At 42.0% G+C, this 17,827-nt stretch overlaps 1 protein-coding gene across 1 annotated transcript in view; it reads left to right on the forward strand.

Annotated features, from left to right (window-relative positions):
- NYAP2 (neuronal tyrosine-phosphorylated phosphoinositide-3-kinase adaptor 2) overlaps nucleotides 1–16,891 on the forward strand; it is a 284,755-nt gene extending 267,864 nt beyond the window's left edge. The window contains exons 7-8 of the mRNA XM_030215654.1: nucleotides 15,879–16,139; nucleotides 16,811–16,891. Coding sequence (XP_030071514.1) covers nucleotides 15,879–16,139; nucleotides 16,811–16,891 — 342 coding nt within the window. The remainder of the gene's footprint in view (nucleotides 1–15,878; nucleotides 16,140–16,810) is intronic.
- Nucleotides 16,892–17,827: the final 936 nt, after the last annotated feature.

Genomic DNA, 17,827 nt, shown 5'->3' on the forward strand with positions numbered 1-17,827 from the left:
ACTCTTCCCCGCTGCCGCTGCCGGTTCGCACTTTAAAAATGGCCGCCGAGACTTCCAGAGGTGGCCTCGCGGGACTTCTGTTGAAGTCTCGGCGGCCATTTTGAAGCGCGAACCGGCCGGCAGCGGCAGCGCCAGTGGGGGAGAGTCAGTTCTGGCAGCGGGCAGGCAAGACTGCCTGCCCCGAAGAATGCGAAGAGACAGGTCGGGTCGGTGACGTGAGGGATCGGGAGGGAGGGAGCGGAGAGGAGAATTCGCCAACAACTCAGGAGGGGATGGCAGGGGAGAGAAGGGAGTCGCTGGGCATTTGTGGATGGGGGGGAAAGGAGGGTCACTGAGTTTGGCTGGGTGCATGCAGGGCAGGGGAGAGGAGGCAGGAGGGTCACTACTGGACATGGGTGGATGGAGGGCAGGGGAGAGGAGGGTCACTGGGTATGGGTGTATGCAGGGCAGGGGAGAGGAGGGTCACTTCTGGACATGGGTGCATGCAGGGCAGGGGAGAGGAGGCAGGAGGGTCACTACTGGACATGGGTGCATGCAGGGCAGGGGAGAGGAGGGTCACTTCTGGACATGGGTGCATGCAGGGCAGGGGAGAGGAGGCAGGAGGGTCACTGCTGGACATGGGTGGATGGAGGGCAGGGGAAAGGAGGGTCACTGGGTATGGGTGCATGCAGGGCAGGGGAGAGGAGGGTTGCTGGGCATGGGTGCATGCAGGGTCACTGGACATGGGTGGATGGAGGGTCACTGGGTATGGGTGCATGGAGAGCAGGGGAGAGGAGGGTCGCTGGGTGCATGCAGGGCAGGGGGAGAGAAGGGTCACTGGATATGGGTGGATGGAGAGGGGGGGAGAGAGAAGAAATGCTGAACGTGAATGGAGGGGAGGGAAGAGTGAGGAAGGAGATGAGATGAGGGAAAAGAAAGAGAGGAGAAAAACTGCACATGGGTGAAGAAAATAGGCAGAAGCTGAGGACCAGAAATGAAGAAGAAAGGAGGAAAGGAAAGGAAAGAAATAAATGGAAAGGAAGCCCTGGAAACGGAGTTAAGAGGACAGATAGCAGCAGAATCGGATACTGGGCCAGCATGATCAGAAAAACAGTCACCAGACAACAAAGGTAGAAAAAAAATCATTTTATTTTCATTATAGTGTTTGGAATATGTTCACTTTGAGAATCAGGTGCTCAACATTAAAAGTTTATATTTATTTACTTATTTATGGCATTTTATCGCACATTAAACATGAATTAGATTGGAACCTGGGATCATTTAATTTTTTTTTCCTGGAGTAATGCATTGTTCCCCCCCCCCCCAGGCTCTCTCCCCGGCTATAGCCAGCTCTGCAATCTGGGGGGGGGGGCGCAGAGGGGGACGAGGGGTGCAGAGGGGGACGGGGGGGGGGGGCGCAGAGGGGGACCGGGGAGAGAGCCTGTTGTTAAACATTTACCAGCACACCACTGCTTTACCTGGTCCTTTTTTTCTTATGACCAAGCCACAAAAATGTGCCCTAAATGACCAGATGACCACCAGAGGGAATCGGGGATGACCTCCCCTTACTCCCCCAGTGGTCACTAACCCCCTCCCACCCTCAAAAAAATTTTAAAATATTTTTTCCAGCCTCTATGCTAGCCTCAAATATCATACCCAGCTCCATGACAGCAGTATGCAGGTCCCTGGAACAGTTTTACTGGGTGCCCTCTTCACCCATAAGGGCTATGGTAGTGGTGTACAGTTGTGGGGAGTGGTTTGGGGGGGGGGGGGCTCAGCACACAAGGTAAGGGAGTTATGCACCTGGGAGCAATTTGTGAAGTTCACTGCAGTGCCCCCTAGGGTGCCCGGTTGGTGTCTTGGCATGTCAGGGGGACCAGTGTACTATGATGCTGGCTCCTCCCATGACCAAATGGCTTGGATTTGGTTGTTTCTGAGATGGGCGTCCTCGGTTTCCATTTTCACCGAAAATTGGGGACGACCATTTCTACGGACGACCATCTCTAAGGTTGACCTAAATTTTGTGATTTGGGCGTCCCCGGCCGTATTATCAAAATGAAAGATGGACGCCCATCTTGTTTCGATAATACGGGTTTCCCTGCCCCTTCACCAGGACGTCCTGCGAGGACTTCCTCAGGAAAACTTGGGTGCCCCTTTTTATTATGCCCCTCCAAGTGTTATTCCAAATGTTGATATGAGACGTGAAAAAAAATTGGGAGCTCGCCCCTTCTTCATACAGCATTAATTCTGGGCTTGCCATGAATTAAAATTCAGTATAATAGTGCATTAAGCCCAAAATGTAGCATCATTCAGTACATTAACTTGGCAGAAAGGTTGATATTTGAAAACCACTCATATAGTTGATGGTGGCACCAATGGTATGGATGCTTTAAAAAAAATTTCAGGTGGCTGAACATATATCTACAAAAGAAGAAGAAAAAGTGGGGAAAGACCAATCAAATTCCAACACGAGGGTATATTTAAAAAGTTTATCGAAACAGAATCTTAAAATGGGACTCAATGTAGATCTGCGTTTCGGTGCAAGAGCACCTGCTTCAGGAGTCAACAATGTTGAAATGGATGATTGCAGATAACAATATTCACAATTCTAGTTGGTTGAAATATGAGTAATACACTTTTGTTTTTCTTGAAACAAGTACAAATCAAAATTACCACCTCTCCAATACGTTTACCTCCTATTTTTTCTTATCTTTCATGATTTTCTCTCTTCAATAGTGAAACAGATCTGCAGCTGACAAGGACCGCTGGCACCTGAACCCCACCTGCAAAAACAAACATGAGACACATCAGCTGCAGCCCTTAAGCGGCCGGGTTTACCACATACATGGGACCATATAAATGTCTGTCCTATTTTTATGTGGTAACCCATGGCCGCTTAAATGCTGAATGTCGATTTAAGCAGCTATGTGTTAGTTGGCTTAACAATAACCAGATATTCAAAGCCAAAGGTCACACAGGTCACAGCTTTCAATATCTGGGAATAACACCGTCGGCAACGAGCAAAAAGCTCATCACTGCTGGCTGAATATCGGACCCATAGCAATCAATACTCAAAGCAATTTAACTGGGAGTTACCTAGGCACTGCTGTTATTCAGCAGCGGTACTGGATAACGATCTAGTTAACTTAGTACTCAGATACTCCATGCCAGTGCTTAGATAGGTCCAGAGCTGAATATCCATATATCATTCAACTGGTGGCTGAATATTGACTGAACAAATTCTATATTTAAGGTTAACTGACAGCTGCACCACTTATAATTGACCTCATATATTCCCCCTAAAATCCCCCCACCCCCAGATAATATGTATTAGGCTTATATAAACACAATCAAGAATGACAGTTCTCATTGCATTCCAGATTTGATGAACTATGCAATATTAGAAGACTGAGAAGAGCACTTTGCCCTGTATATTTTAGCATACCTAAACTTAAAGGTACTGATAAAAAAAATATTTCATAATACAGCATGTATATATTTTTGAAAGGTCTTCTTTGCATTAATTTGGTGATTCTCAGAGTACAAATGATTGTAGCATGTTACTATAAATACATTAGTCTCTGTAGCATAAAGGCTATATTTCATTTTTAATTCACAGACCCCCATTTATGAGACCCAGTTTAATGAAACAAAGAAATGTACATTTATAAGAAAAAATATTTCTAACATTTTCCACTGCCAAATTGGCTTTGCTTCCTTGGAAAAAATCTAAGAGCGATGATTGTAAGTAGCATCAAGTTCTTCTACTGTTTCCCTGAGCTAAAATTAATCTCTTTGGAAATGATAAAGCAACTTAATGCATTGCACTATTGACAATCATGATCCCTTTTCCCAGCTCTATTGTGGGACTAAAAACAGTATTAATCAAAGCCTATCATTCACTTGCAGGATGCAGTTGTTGAGCAAGCCATTGCTTGGGCAAGAAGTTTCAAATGCCTTCAATTTTTTTTACGTTAAACTCTGAAATACTTTCCCACAGCTCGATTCAGTTGCTTGTTGCTAGTACACATCCTGCACAGAGAAGATTTACAGGCAAACATACTGACCGATGTATCCTTTCAGGGTTTATCTTAGCAATTGTGTGGCCCTGTGCAGACCAGTTCTGTGGGCCCCCCACCCCCTTAACCTACTCTGCCATAATCTCACTCCTACAGCATGTCCCTCTGTCTTGGCACCCCCACCCTACCCCATACCTTAACGTACATTTGCATTTCTGCGATGGGCAGCAGCAGCAGCAATTTGCATAGCCTATCGGCCACCAAGCCTGAAGCCTGTTCTCTGCAGCATCTCACCCTTGTGGAATGAAGAAGTGACATCAAAAGGGGTGAGGTGCAGTAGAGAGCAGGCTCCAGTGGCCAACAGGTTATGCAAATCATTGCTGCTGTCCGACATTCTCTATGTAGAAATTGGGATGCACGTTAAGGTACGGGGCAGAGGGGTTCTGAAACAGGGGGAAATGCTGGGGCTGTAGGGCCCCTAGGATTGCAGCTGCACCTATCATCCCTGCCTAAGACCAACATGTGTTCTTTTCCAGCTGAGAGTCAAGCTCCTGCCAATAGGGTTTATATAGGGCTTCTAATATTTCAAACTTGTCCTATAAAAAAGGGAGGGGGACAAAAAATTGATACAAAGCTCAAAAATGTTATAAAAGGGGGAGAGGGAATGAAAGCCTCTAAATTGAAATCTATTATATTTAAAAGAAGAGAGCAAAAAGCTAATCTCACTGTTTAAGTAACAAAGTAAAAAACTACATTAGTTCTATAATAGTAATCCCATATTAATATCATCAAACAAAATGTGATAAAGAAGGCACCAGAAATTGTATATTTGTAATGCTCAAACTGACCCTTAAAATAAATGGATGTTCCTTTTTCTCTGGTCTTATTTCTTCTAAGACATTGTTATGGTTTCCAAGTAAGGCAGGCTTGAGAAAAACAAAGTTTATTAACGTTCAGATGCTTTAAAACTGTTAAAGGCATTTCCTCACTTTTTATGGTCCTAAAACTTTCAGAGGGCTAGCAGTGTGAGGCTAGTGGCACTTTATAGACTAACAGATTTATTGAGGCGTGAGCTTCAGAGAACAAGAGGTCACTTCATCAGATGCATCTGACCAAGGTTGGATTCTTGTCCTCAAATGTTTATTCCTCAATAAATCTGTTCAACTAGGAATTGCCACCAGCTTTTCTATTATATTGTGATGGTAAATATCAAGTACTGACAAACCGATTAAACGATTTGTATTACTTAGTTACCATTGTAAAAATATTGTCACTTTTAGAGAAGATAATTTCTGGCAAACATAAACCAACATTTTTTTAAGTCTTTAGTTTATAGAGAATAGTCATATCAAGGTTGCATAAGCAAAATGAATATAAAACATATAATCAATCATGTACAATATTGTTTCTTGATATCATACTAATGAGAATACATCAAGAAAATGAACCAGTATAAAACAGTTACGATTGTCAGAGAGAACAAACATCAAATATAACAAACACCATCAATTCACTGGTGAAATGTAGAATAAGAATGGTCTACATAAGTTTTAAGAGAATGCCATTTATTAGAGAAAGAATGTAATCTATTCTGTCAGTTCGCTAGATATGCCTCAAATTTGTAGGTTTGTAAAATCAGATTCCACCGTTTGTCATACACAGCTGCCTTCAAGTCTTTCCAGTGTGTAACATTGATCTTAATAGCAAGTGAAACAAAAATTGAGGAATCCTCAGAGGAAAAAAAATGTTGAATTGCAGAATCTTTTATTTTATAGCTAATTGGTATATCTTAATGAAAAATAGCTCATGTGATAGTAGCCCATATGCCATTCCAGAAAGCTTTTACAAATTTGCAGTCCAATAGTAAATGTTTAATATTAACAATATTAACAATTGCTTCAGTGCAGGTCCAGCACTTTAGATATATTGGAATCAATAGAATGAGATTTTAATGGAGTCCAATTGGCCCTATGATGAATAAAAAATAAGGATTGAGAAATTGAGGTTGAATGAGATGTATGAAATGTATTATACCAAAAGGACTTCCATTCCACGTTAAGGATATTACAATTTAAATTGCTTTCCCATGTATTTTTTAAGGACATTACACTATTAGGAGAAAGTTGTTTAAGAATAAGGTAAAATTTGGACGCCATATGACCTGCAGTAAGGAAAAGATGACAAATTGACAATAAAGAAAGTACATTATAATTTAAAGAAGAAAGATTAATACCTTTTTTCACTGCTGATTTCAATTGTAACCTTCTGAGAAATTGAGAGTCAGCTAAATGAAACTTAACTTGCAATTCTGAAAAGGTTAACCAAGAAGATCTGCTATCATTCAATAGTGATTTTAAATCCCATATACCGGATCTATACTAAGAAGGCCAGTGAACAACTTTTTTTTAAATCAATTCTAATCTTATTATTATTCCAAATATGAGTATAATATGTATTTAACCATGAGTAATGTAGCTCTCTTTCAGTTGAAGACAAAAGTTTAATAGAATGAAATATTATGGGTTTATGCAAAACTTGTGAAGGTAATGTAACACCTAATAGTTCATCAGGAGGATAAGGATGTAATGCAGCTGCATCAACCTGCAGCCATCTAGAAGTATAATTGGATATTGGTAAAGACATCCAAGTTGCAACTTGTCTTAAAATAAATGCCTTATGATAACTCAATAAATCCAGGAAGTTAACTCCATCATCTAACTTGGTCAGCTTTAGGGGCCCTTATACTAAGGAGTGGGAGGGCTATCGCATGGGTAGCACATACCTAATCGGCACTATCGCTGGGCTAACACATGCAACTGGTGGTAATTCTGAGTTTGACGTGCGCCAAAACCCCTGGAGAAGATAATTTTCTATTTTCTACCATGGGGACATTCCCGGTGGTAATCAGCAGTTGGCGTGCTCTGCATGGTTACCACAAGGGTAATGCATGAGCTCTTACCGCTTATGGCTCAGGCCGTAAATAAGCGCACGCTAGTTTTAATTTCAGCATGCACCCATTTCCTGGCCCATTAAAAAAAGCCCTTTTTACCAGACACAGTTAAAAATGGCCCAGCGTGCGCCCAAAACATGAACCCACACTACTGCAGGCTGCTTTTTCCTGCCACTTAGTAAAAGGACCCTTTAGTTTGTTAAGGGCTATTCTAGCAGATTTATTAGACTATAAAAATTTTACCAACAAGCTCTCCATGGAGTGATAACATTTCTTTGGAAAAAGAATAGGAAACATATTTAGAATATATGTTGTTTTAGGAATATCCATCATTTTAATGGTATCAAGCCTCCCACCACCAGGATAGGTAAAGGGGAGACCATGATTGGAGGAGAGTTTTAACCTATTGAGATATCTTGGTTAAATTAAGTATAGATTATATCATGAGGTCTCTATAAAAAATGTCCCTAGATATTTCCGATGTAATCCTTCTCCACCACTGCCAACTCCAGGCTCCGCTCATTCTGCCTCGCCTCACCCTATGCTTGGAACAACCTTCCTGAGCCCATACGCCAAGCCCCCTCCCTGCCCATCTTCAAGTCTTTGCTTAAAACCCACCTCTTCAATGCTGCGTTCGGCACCTAACTCCTACCGTTCAGCAAATCCAGATGGCCCCAATTTGACTGCCCCTATCGGACTGATCGTTCACTTGTCTTTTAGATTGTAAGCTCTTTGAGCAGGGACTGTCCCTCTATGTTAAATTGTACAGCGCTGCGTAACCCTGGTAGCGCTTTAGAAATGTTAAGTAGTAGTAGTAGTAGTAGTAGTAATCCATTGCAAATTTAATTGTGGTATAGTAAATGGAATGCATTGATCATTGAGGGGCATGTTTGGTTTTTTCCCCCAGTTAACCTTGTTGCCAGAAGAGGTTAAAAAAATGTTCATTATATTGATTAACTCTGTGAGTGACTGATGAGGATTTGAAAGATATAAGAGCGCATCGTTGGCATATGCTGATAATTTTATAGGATTCCCAGCCAAATTAATCCCAGACTGACTGATTGTTAAATAATAAGGGGGTCATAGGGCAACCTTGCCAGGTGCATCTTTGTAAAAAAAAAAAAAAGAGGAGGAACAAAATTTGCTACAATGTTTGCTGTAGGAGAGGAATACAATAATTTTACTGCATCAATGAAGTATTCAGGAAAACCATATTGACACAAAACAAATAACAAATAATTCCACTCTACCCGATCAAAGGCCTTTTCTGCATCTAGAATAGGGGAGGTTATTGATTGTGGCAAAACAATCGAGTGTTACCTGAACCATTGCAACCTTTAATAAAACCAGCTTGACCCCGGTGAATTGAATTACTGCAGGTTCTGGGGACGCCTTTAAGGCACACCAGGAAGGGACGGGGTTCAGCGATGGGCAGGTAGATGCCAGGATGGCGCAAAGGAGGAGAGATGTTGATGTTGGGTGCCGCTGCTGGGTGGGTCTGAAGCAAGAATGGGTGGGCCTGGCTACGCCACCGAAAGAGTCTATTCAAAAATAAATAGAGAAATGGATGTCTGTGCACTGGTTACAAGCAGCATGGACATCCATTTTAGAAAAATAGATGTCTAAACAGGTACATGAATGTCTATGTGGGAGCACATGAATGCCTTATGAAATGGTAACATAGACATTTATGTGCAGCAACATAAATGTCTGTGTGAGTCATTTTAGAAACCTAAGTGTTCATTTTTCCCAAAATTGTCACAGAGCCCAATATTCTTTGCTAGTTTTGCTTTCACGGGGGACATCTACATTTCTATAGTTCATTTAGTGGTCCTTTTACAAAGCAATGGTAAAAAGTGGCCTGCGATAATGTAGGCATGCACTGGGCCACTTTTTACTGCTGCTGGGGAAAACGCCATTTTTGAAAACTAGTGTGCATCTATTTATGGCGCTACACACTCAGTAACCATGCATCATGCGCCAACGTGGCCGCACTGCTGATTACCACCAGGAACGCCCCTGCGGTAGAAAATAGAAAAATATTTTCTACTACGGGATTTGGACATAGGCGCCCCTTATAAGAGGCTTGGGGAGGCTAAGCCTCCCCAGCCCGCCACTGCCCTGCCCCCCCCCCCCCCGCCGCCACCATACCTTTAAATATTATATTTTGCTGGAGTCGCGGGCAGCGCCAGCATTGAAGGCATCAGCAGGCTCATCGCGCTTCCAGCAGCCTTCCCTCGCAAGTCGGATGATGGCTCCGCCCTCGTAGAAACAGGAAATACGTCAGAAGAGGGCGGAGCCATCATCCGACTTGCGAGGGAAGGCTGCTGGAAGCGCGATGAGCCTGCTGATGCCTTCAATGCCGGCGCTGCCCGCGACTCCAGCAAAAATATAATATTTAAAGGTATGGCGGGGGGGCAGGAAGGAAACGAGGGCAGACAGGAGAGGAGGGTTGCTGCACATGGTGGATGAAGGGGAGAGGAGAGGGCAGGGGAGAGGAGGGTAGCTGGACATGGGTGGATGGAGGGAAGGGGAGAGGAGGGTTGCTGCACATGGTGGAAGAAGGGGAGAGGAGAGGGCAGGGGAGAGGAGGGTTGCTGGACATGGGGAGAGGAGGGTTGCTGGACATGGGTGGATGGAGGGGAGGGGAGAGGAGTGTTGCTGCACATGGTGGATGAAGGGGAGAGGAGAGGGCAGGGGAGAGGAGGGTTGCTGGACATGGGTGGATGGAGGGAAGGGGAGAGGAGGGTTGCTGCACATGGTGGATGAAGGGGAGAGCAGAGTTGCTGGACATGGGTGGATGGAGGGGAGGGTGGAGTGAGGAAGGAGATGAGATGACGGAAAAGGAAGAGAGTAGAAAAACTGCACATGGATGAAGAAAATAGGCAAAAGCTGGATCCACTGGACAGTCAAGTTTGCGGAGGACCCAGCTTTTACTTACGGATGTAGGACAAGAAATGAAGAAGAAAGGCGGAAAGTAAACAAATAAATGGAAAGGAAGCCCTGGAAATGGAGCTAAGAGGACAGATAGCAGCAGAATTGGATACTGGGCCAGCACAATCAGAAAAACAAAGTCACCAGACAACAAAGGTAGAAAAGATCATTTTATTTTCATTATAGTGTTTGGAATATGTCCACTTTGAGAATTAGGTGTTCAACATTAAAAGTTTATTTACTTATTTATGACATTTTATCCCACATTAAACATGAATTAGGATGTTTTGTGGCTCTACATGAGAATTGTGATATTATGATCCCTTGTTTCAATATTGTTGACGGTCTGCATTTTCCGTATGGGTGGTATATTGGTGTATTAGGTTCTGCCCAGTGTAATATTTATGGTACAGTAAGGTTCAGAGTGTGTTTTTGCACAAAGTTGTGCATAGTGTTTTGCAGTTGAGCGAATGTGGTTAGTATATGCTTTGAGCAACCACTTTATTCTTTGACATATGATACATAACTAATATCTAAATTTAATAAAAGGTATTAATTGTGACATTTATTTTTTTTTTTTCTGTGTGTGATCAGACAATTATGGATTTAAGCTCCACCCCTGGCCCCACCCCTAACCCCGCCCCCTTTAGCCTCCCCAAACAGTTGGGCCACCGACCGCCTATGGATTTGGCACATACCAAACTCATAATTACCACCAGCCGCACTCGTTATCCTGGCGGTAGTGCTTTCAAGGGGGGTTTAGATTAATATTGCGCCTGTGATTAGGGTGTATGATAGGCAAATTATTGTTTCTGTACCTCACCTCAAACTTTCTGGGTGAGGCGTGTCATCAAATATTGTAATGTAATGTATCCTACCACTGGAGAATTAAGGTGTGACCTCCCTTAATCCCTTCAGTGGAACATTATTCAATGGGAGCATTTTTCTGACACCCAGATGTCCCAAGCTAATGCTGATGTCCATCTGTTTGGATGTAGACATAACCCTTTTTGAAATGGGGAATAGATGTCTATAATTTGAGCTCACTTTAGTCTTGCCCAAAACACACCCAGTCCATGGCCTCTTGTCATATGGACATTCTTCAGTTTTAGATGTCCACATCCAGGCTTTGTAAAATTGGGATTTAGACATCCATGCAATATGGATATCGAAATGCCAGTTTATGGACATCTAAAACCCGATCAGTGCTTCTAAAATAAGCATCTTAGGGAGGAAGTTATCAACATGGGCTACCATTAAGACATATTATTTTACTGTTAATCCCAGTTATTAGTAACTAGGGGGTCCTTTAACTAAGCCATGGTAGTGTATGCGCGTGTATTGAGTGCTCGCCGGGCCAGTTTTTACTGCATCTGCAAAAAAGGGCTTTTTTAATGGGACATGAAAAGGGCATGCGGTAAAACTGAAACTGGCGCACGTCCAAAACTAGCCTGAGCCCTTTAACACCACTCACTGATCTAGCGGTAAGGGCTCATGCTCTACACATCCAGTGACCGGTCACTGCACACCAACTGCTGATTACCGCTGAAAACAACATGTGTGGGAGGAAATAAATAAATAAATGATCCAGGCATTATAAGCTTGCATCAAATGTAAAATTACTGCAAGGGGTGAGCGGTAGCCTGATGGTAGTCTTATTTAGGCCCCCTAGGTCTCATTGCATAAAATAGCATGAGTTAGTAGTAAAATAACATATCTTAACAGTAGCCCACGTTAATAACTATACCTCTTAGCTTAGTATCTCACAACAGAAGACATCAAAAGCCAAGAAATTCCTGGACACAGGCACTCTTGGGGGGCTGGGATTTAGTTCTATATTTCTTTCATCTCTTTATGATCCAATCATCCTTCTCCCATGTAGGCCAATGTTATCTACCCTTCTTTCACCCAAATGGCTCAGTAGGAGGAAAGGAGCACCGCATATACGCTCTGATTTGGTCTTCTCAGATTGAATAAATACTAGAGGTGTACAAACAAAAAGATTTCATTTTATTTAGTTTTTCATACCATTTGAAGATGGTATTTTTGTTCTTGTTGATTTGCTATTATTATTTATTTCAGTTTTTATTGTTTCTGGGCAATTTTGTTAATAATGCACACTATCATCAACAGTGCATTCAATCGCTTAATAATATACAGTATTCTTCAATAGGCATCCACTGGAGACTTCAACAGCCACCTTTTTAGCAATAGGTGCCTGCTAAACACTACCTCACAACAATATGCACTATTGAGCAATTGTGTGAACTATTACAGGCACAGGAAACCCCACCAAATTTCAAGGTTTTACCTGTTTTAGGTTACGAACAATGTGAAATGACATGGGAAATATTGTTGACATTTTCCATGTTACTTCTAATGAATGATAAATTCAAAAAACCAAAACCAAAGTAAGGGAATACATAAACTATAGCAAATGGAAAATATCCCACAAACAAAATAGGGATGAAAATACAATTACAATTAAAATATAATATAATGTGAAGAAGATGGTGACTCTCAGTTATCTAAGCTATGACGCACCCAGCGTCTAAAGCTTACTATCCTGCTTATAATCGAACGAGAAAAACGCCCAAGTTCCGACCTAAATCGGGAGATGGACATTTATCTCATAAAAACGAATAACAGGGTATAATCGAAAGCCGAACTTGGATGTTTTCAACTGCACTTCATTGCGGAAGCGTACAAAGTTGACGGGGGCGTGTCGGAGGCGTGGTGAAGGCGGGACTGGGGCATGTTTATCACCCGAACAGAGATGGGCGCCTTTCGCCGATAGTGGAAAAAAAAGTATGTGTTTGTAGCTAGAATTTAGGGCACTTTTTCTGGACCCTGTTTTTTCACGAATAAGGCCCCAAAAAGTGCCCTAAATGACCAGATTACCACCAGAGGGAATCGGGGATGACCTCCCCTGACTCCCTCAGTGGTCACTAACCCCCTCCCACCACAAAAAATGATGTTTCACAACTTTTTATTTTCACCCTCAAATGTCATACCCACCTCCCTGGCAGCAGTATGCAGGTCCCTGGTGCAGTGGACTTCAGGCAGGTGGACCCAGGCCCATCCCCCCCCTACCTATTACAATTGTGCTGCTTAATGCTTAGTCATCCAACCCCCCAAACCCACTGTACCCACATGTAGGTGCCCCCTTCACCCCTTAGGGCTATAGTAATGGTGTAGACTTGTGGCAGTGGGTTTTGAGGGGGATTTGGGGGGCTCAACACACAAGGGAAGGGTGCTATGCACCTGGGAGCTCTTTTACCTTTTTTTTTTTGTTTTTGTAAAAGTGCCCCCTAGGGTGCGCGGTTGGTGTCCTGGCATGTGAGGGGGACCAGTGCACTACGAATCCTGGCCCCTCCCACGAACAAATGCCTTGGATTTATTTGTTTTTGAGCCGGGCGCTTTCATTTTCCATTATCACTGAAAAGCAAAAACGCCCAGCTCACAAATTGTCGAATAAAACATGGACGTCTATTTTTTTTGAAAATACGGTTCGGTCCGCCCCTTCACGGACCCGTTCTCGGAGATAAACGCCCATGGAGATAGACGCTTTTGTTCGATTATGCCCCTCTAAGGCAACAAGAACTTTGAGCCATCAATTTCATGCTGTATTTTGGTGCCCAGATACATCCTTAAGTTCACCTTTCCATATGTGTGCAAATGTGAAATCAGTGAAAACATCCCCAAATAGAAAAAATGTCCCCAAAAAACAAGCAAACTAAAAATGACTCGAAAAATAATACGAATACAGTGTAACATAATAGTCATTCAATGATGATAAGTCAAAATCACTTATCTGAAAGTTCAAAAGATTGATATGCAAAACTCTCCAACCAATGGTTCTACAGAGCTCCATTTCGTCATCTTCTTCAGGAACCCCGGTGATAAGAGTAAGCTGAAACTGGAGTCAATCAATTTCAAAATGGCGCATTGTCTCCAATGCTATTTTACAAAGGCACGTAGGTGTCTACGCATGTTCAGCACGTGTCAAATTGGCACTACCACCTGATCACCGCATGCCCCAAGCGGTAATTCCAGTTTTGATGCGTGCCCAAAACATGCAGTAGAAAATATTTTCTACTGCATGGTGCTCATCCGACGATAATCGGCAGTTTACACACACTGGCCGCTTACAGCCCATTTAGCACATGAGTCCTTACCACTAAGTCAATGGGTGATGGTAAGGTCTCAGCCCAAAAATGGACGCACGCTGGTTATAATTTTGTCACACGTCCATTTTCCGGCACACAAAAAAATGCCTTTTTTCCAAGTGCACTGAGCAAATGGGCCTGTGCGCGTCCAAAATACATGGCTATACCAGCACAGGCCACTTTTAGTCATGCCTTAGTAAAAGGGCTCCAGAGTCCCCAAAACAGTGGGTCTGCCATCTTGATTAAACTGTTTCTGTTTTTTTTTTTTTTTTTAATTCTTTTGTGCTAAATAATGGTATTGTTCATTCTGACATCCAAGCTCCAACCAGTCAGGTTTTCAGGATATTCATAATGAATATGCAGGAGAGATTTATATACAATGGAGACAGTGTCTGCAAATCTATTTCCTCCATAATTGTTGTGAATATCCTGAAAACTTAATTAGTTGTGTGTGTTTCATGGACTGTCTTAAAATTCCCTTCTGTTTATGGGAATCAAATCCTTCCATTCTGCAAAATGCCTGTCTCTATATTATACATTGAGTCCTCATTGCATTACTCTCTGCTACTCTCTCTCTCTCTCTCTCCCTCTCGCTCTCTCTCCCTCTCGCTCCTCTCTCTCTCCTCTCGTCTCTCTCTCTCTCTGAATTATTCTAGTCATAGTGTGCAGATTAAGCAGGAAAAAAAGTAAAACAATAGTACCCAATCACATGCTATAGAAATCGTAGTGGAGATATACAGGCAATGTGAAAGGCAAGCAGTCATTATTTGAGAACCTTGTTTTGAGAAACACTGAAATGAAATATGTCACTCAAAAAGAATTGTTATCCCATGGTGCAATGCAAGATGCTAGCTCTTTTGTTCTGATGCCACCGTGATCATCATTTTTTTGTAAACACCAGCTACAGCAGTCAATATGTATTTTGATATTGAACACCACTCTCTGGTAGTGTCAAGAGCTGAATATCTGGATACGATGGTCTGTGTCAGGACTTATCTGAGTGGTGTAATATTTATTCCTCCTGCTGGATAAATTATTCAGATAACTTATGTCCTATGGTATCAGAGTAAAGTCATCTGGATAGCAGATTGAATATTGTGAATAGTCAGATAACGTCCCCAAACCACCCTGGATCTGCCCCACGCTCCACCCCAGTACTAATGTAGGGGGAGGTTCTATGTATGATGCCTAAAACATTGCCGCTAAAATCAGTGCCGACAAAGTGCATTCTGTAATTAGAACCTAGATTTAGATGCCAGTTATAGAATATGCTTAGTCTTATATTTCAGCGCCAAAACCTACATGCATCCATTTACAGCAATGGAAATGTAGTGTAAATCCCAGCACGTAGATTTAGGCGCACTGGGCCATATTCTATAACTGGGCATGTACATTTTGGAACGCCCATGAAATGCCTATTTCCCCACCTATAACCACGCCCCTTTTTGCCTGCATACGCTTAACGAGTTGTGCACCTAAATTCTAATCAGTGCCAATTAGTGCTCATTATTGCTTGTTAAGTGCTATTATCAGCGCTCATTAGCTTGTTAAGTTACGCACATTGTTATAGAATCTGCGCCGATTTTGGCGCCAATCTCTAGGCATGCTATATAGAATCCGAGGTATAGTGCAAAGGCGGTCTGTAAGAATATTCAGAGACAATATCCGGATAGTGCCACTGAGTATCCCAGTCAATTGCATCTATCCAGACAGCAGGCGTAATTAACCGGGTACATGTTTTTGAATATTGGCTCTTGTTGCGTTTCTTAACAGACCCGAAAGGAAGCAACTCTCTGCTAAAGTGCATCTTCCATTTTCTTTTGCCAGGTGACAGGTATGCAGTGGCTGTATGGAGACCACACGATGATGGAGACAATCGAGAAAAAGCGTAGTTTGTGCATAGAAATCAAGGCCCGTCAAAAAACAGAAAAAGGACTTTGCAAGCAGGAGAGCATGCCTATCCTGCCAAGCTGGAACAAAAATACAGGGTCCAAGAAACACAGCCCTACTCCTTGCTCCAAGCAACAAACTGTTTTCTGGATACCGCCATATGAGAGGACTTTGAAACGAGGATCAAATTACATGGTTGTAAGGTTTCGATTATACAGGTAGACATAACTGTTTAATTATATGACTAGGGTGATAGCTCTAGCAAAGCTAAGCTAGAAAAACATAACACTGGTCTGTCTCTAAGTTGGAACGAATCAAAGAAAGCAAATATTGCTCACAGAATGAAGACACAAATATTTATTACGGATTTTTTTTGCTGTAATCTATATGTAAATGTAAATATTTAATGACTTTATGAACCAATAGCGAAGTACATTATAAAAATATATAGCTCACATTTATGAAAACATATTTGCTATCTAATGTAATTACTGTTTTATTAACTATTTTATACGTAATATCAATAGTTTTGTCATTATTTATTTTATCTCCCTAGATTAGGGCTTCTTTACAAAATAAAAGGATGTTACGTTTTTGTACATCAACAAAAATCTGACACTAGAATAATAGAAAGAAATAATGTTCATTGCAAGCACCTTGTGATTTCAGTTTTCATGAAGCACGTAAACATAATATAGCAAAGGAAAGGTTTTGTTAAGAAAATGAGCTAACACTGTGAGTTTTACTACAGTGATGCTAGCTTGTGAATTCACTGTCTGAATTGTTGCCTCAGAAGCAGTTAGTTCAGTGACTATTATAATTTATTTCCTCATTCATGTAAAATACATTTGCTATAAAACTGTCTACAGGAGACACTCTTCCTTCTATCACCTGGCAAGCTAAAGGAGACCAAGGTTCACTGTGACTTAGATGAACTCACCACAAAGTGAAGTAAAGAGTTAAGCAATCACCATGAAGACAGGTTGTACAATTATGCCCCAGTTATCAAAATACTATTAATAAACTTTCATGCTTAGTCCAAAATGATAAAATAAAATAAAATAAAAATAAAAAAAAAACAGAAATGGAACTGAAGGACTTATTTCCAAAACCCACTAGTTGCTTTGGACTTAGAGGGTTTTGGAAATAAGCCCTTCTGTTGTTACATCCAGATCGGTGCAAGTACAATTCCAGTAGGATTTTAGGAAAGGAGCCTGTTGAATTAGAATATTTCTAAAATACACGCAGGAATGCACATGTATATTGTAGCATCCAGTTTATAATTGTCATGGAAGACATCATGTGTAAGTGTAAGTCAGCCATTTTAGAATCCTACCTGTGTAATGTTCCTAATTATGTACAGAAGCTGCAATCTTTCTATACTTTCAGGGGGGGGGGGGGGGGGGTTGGGGGGGAGGGGAAACCAGTGGGGGATTAAAGAGAAGACGCTGTTAACCCTGCATTACAAGGCTGATCAAGAGAAGCACTTTTAGAAAACTCTAGGTGCCTGGAAGCAGCTGTAGATCTTAATAAATTAAGATGCCCGAGTGTAGATTTTGATCCCATCTAGGCCCTGCCCAAACCTCTCCTCCTTGGCCTCTGCATACATTGCAGCTTTACTTGTATAAATACTGGCACGAGTAACCCCAAAATAACCACATTAATATACCTTTGCCTACTTATCTCTTCAGAAGTTTATAAAATCATATTTTGAGAAGGAAATGCAATAGTACCACAAAACCCCAGTGCCCAAGCAGGAACAAATTTGTCACATGCTCTTGGCACAAGCTTTTGTGTGAATATTCAAAAAAAACAGGGTGGAGAAGAAAACAGTGTTCTAGTTTGTACCATATAAGCACAAATTCTATATATGGCCACTTAAATTC

This window comes from Microcaecilia unicolor, chromosome 10, assembly GCF_901765095.1.
Source record: "Microcaecilia unicolor chromosome 10, aMicUni1.1, whole genome shotgun sequence".
In the NCBI taxonomy this organism is placed as follows: domain Eukaryota; kingdom Metazoa; phylum Chordata; class Amphibia; order Gymnophiona; family Siphonopidae; genus Microcaecilia; species Microcaecilia unicolor.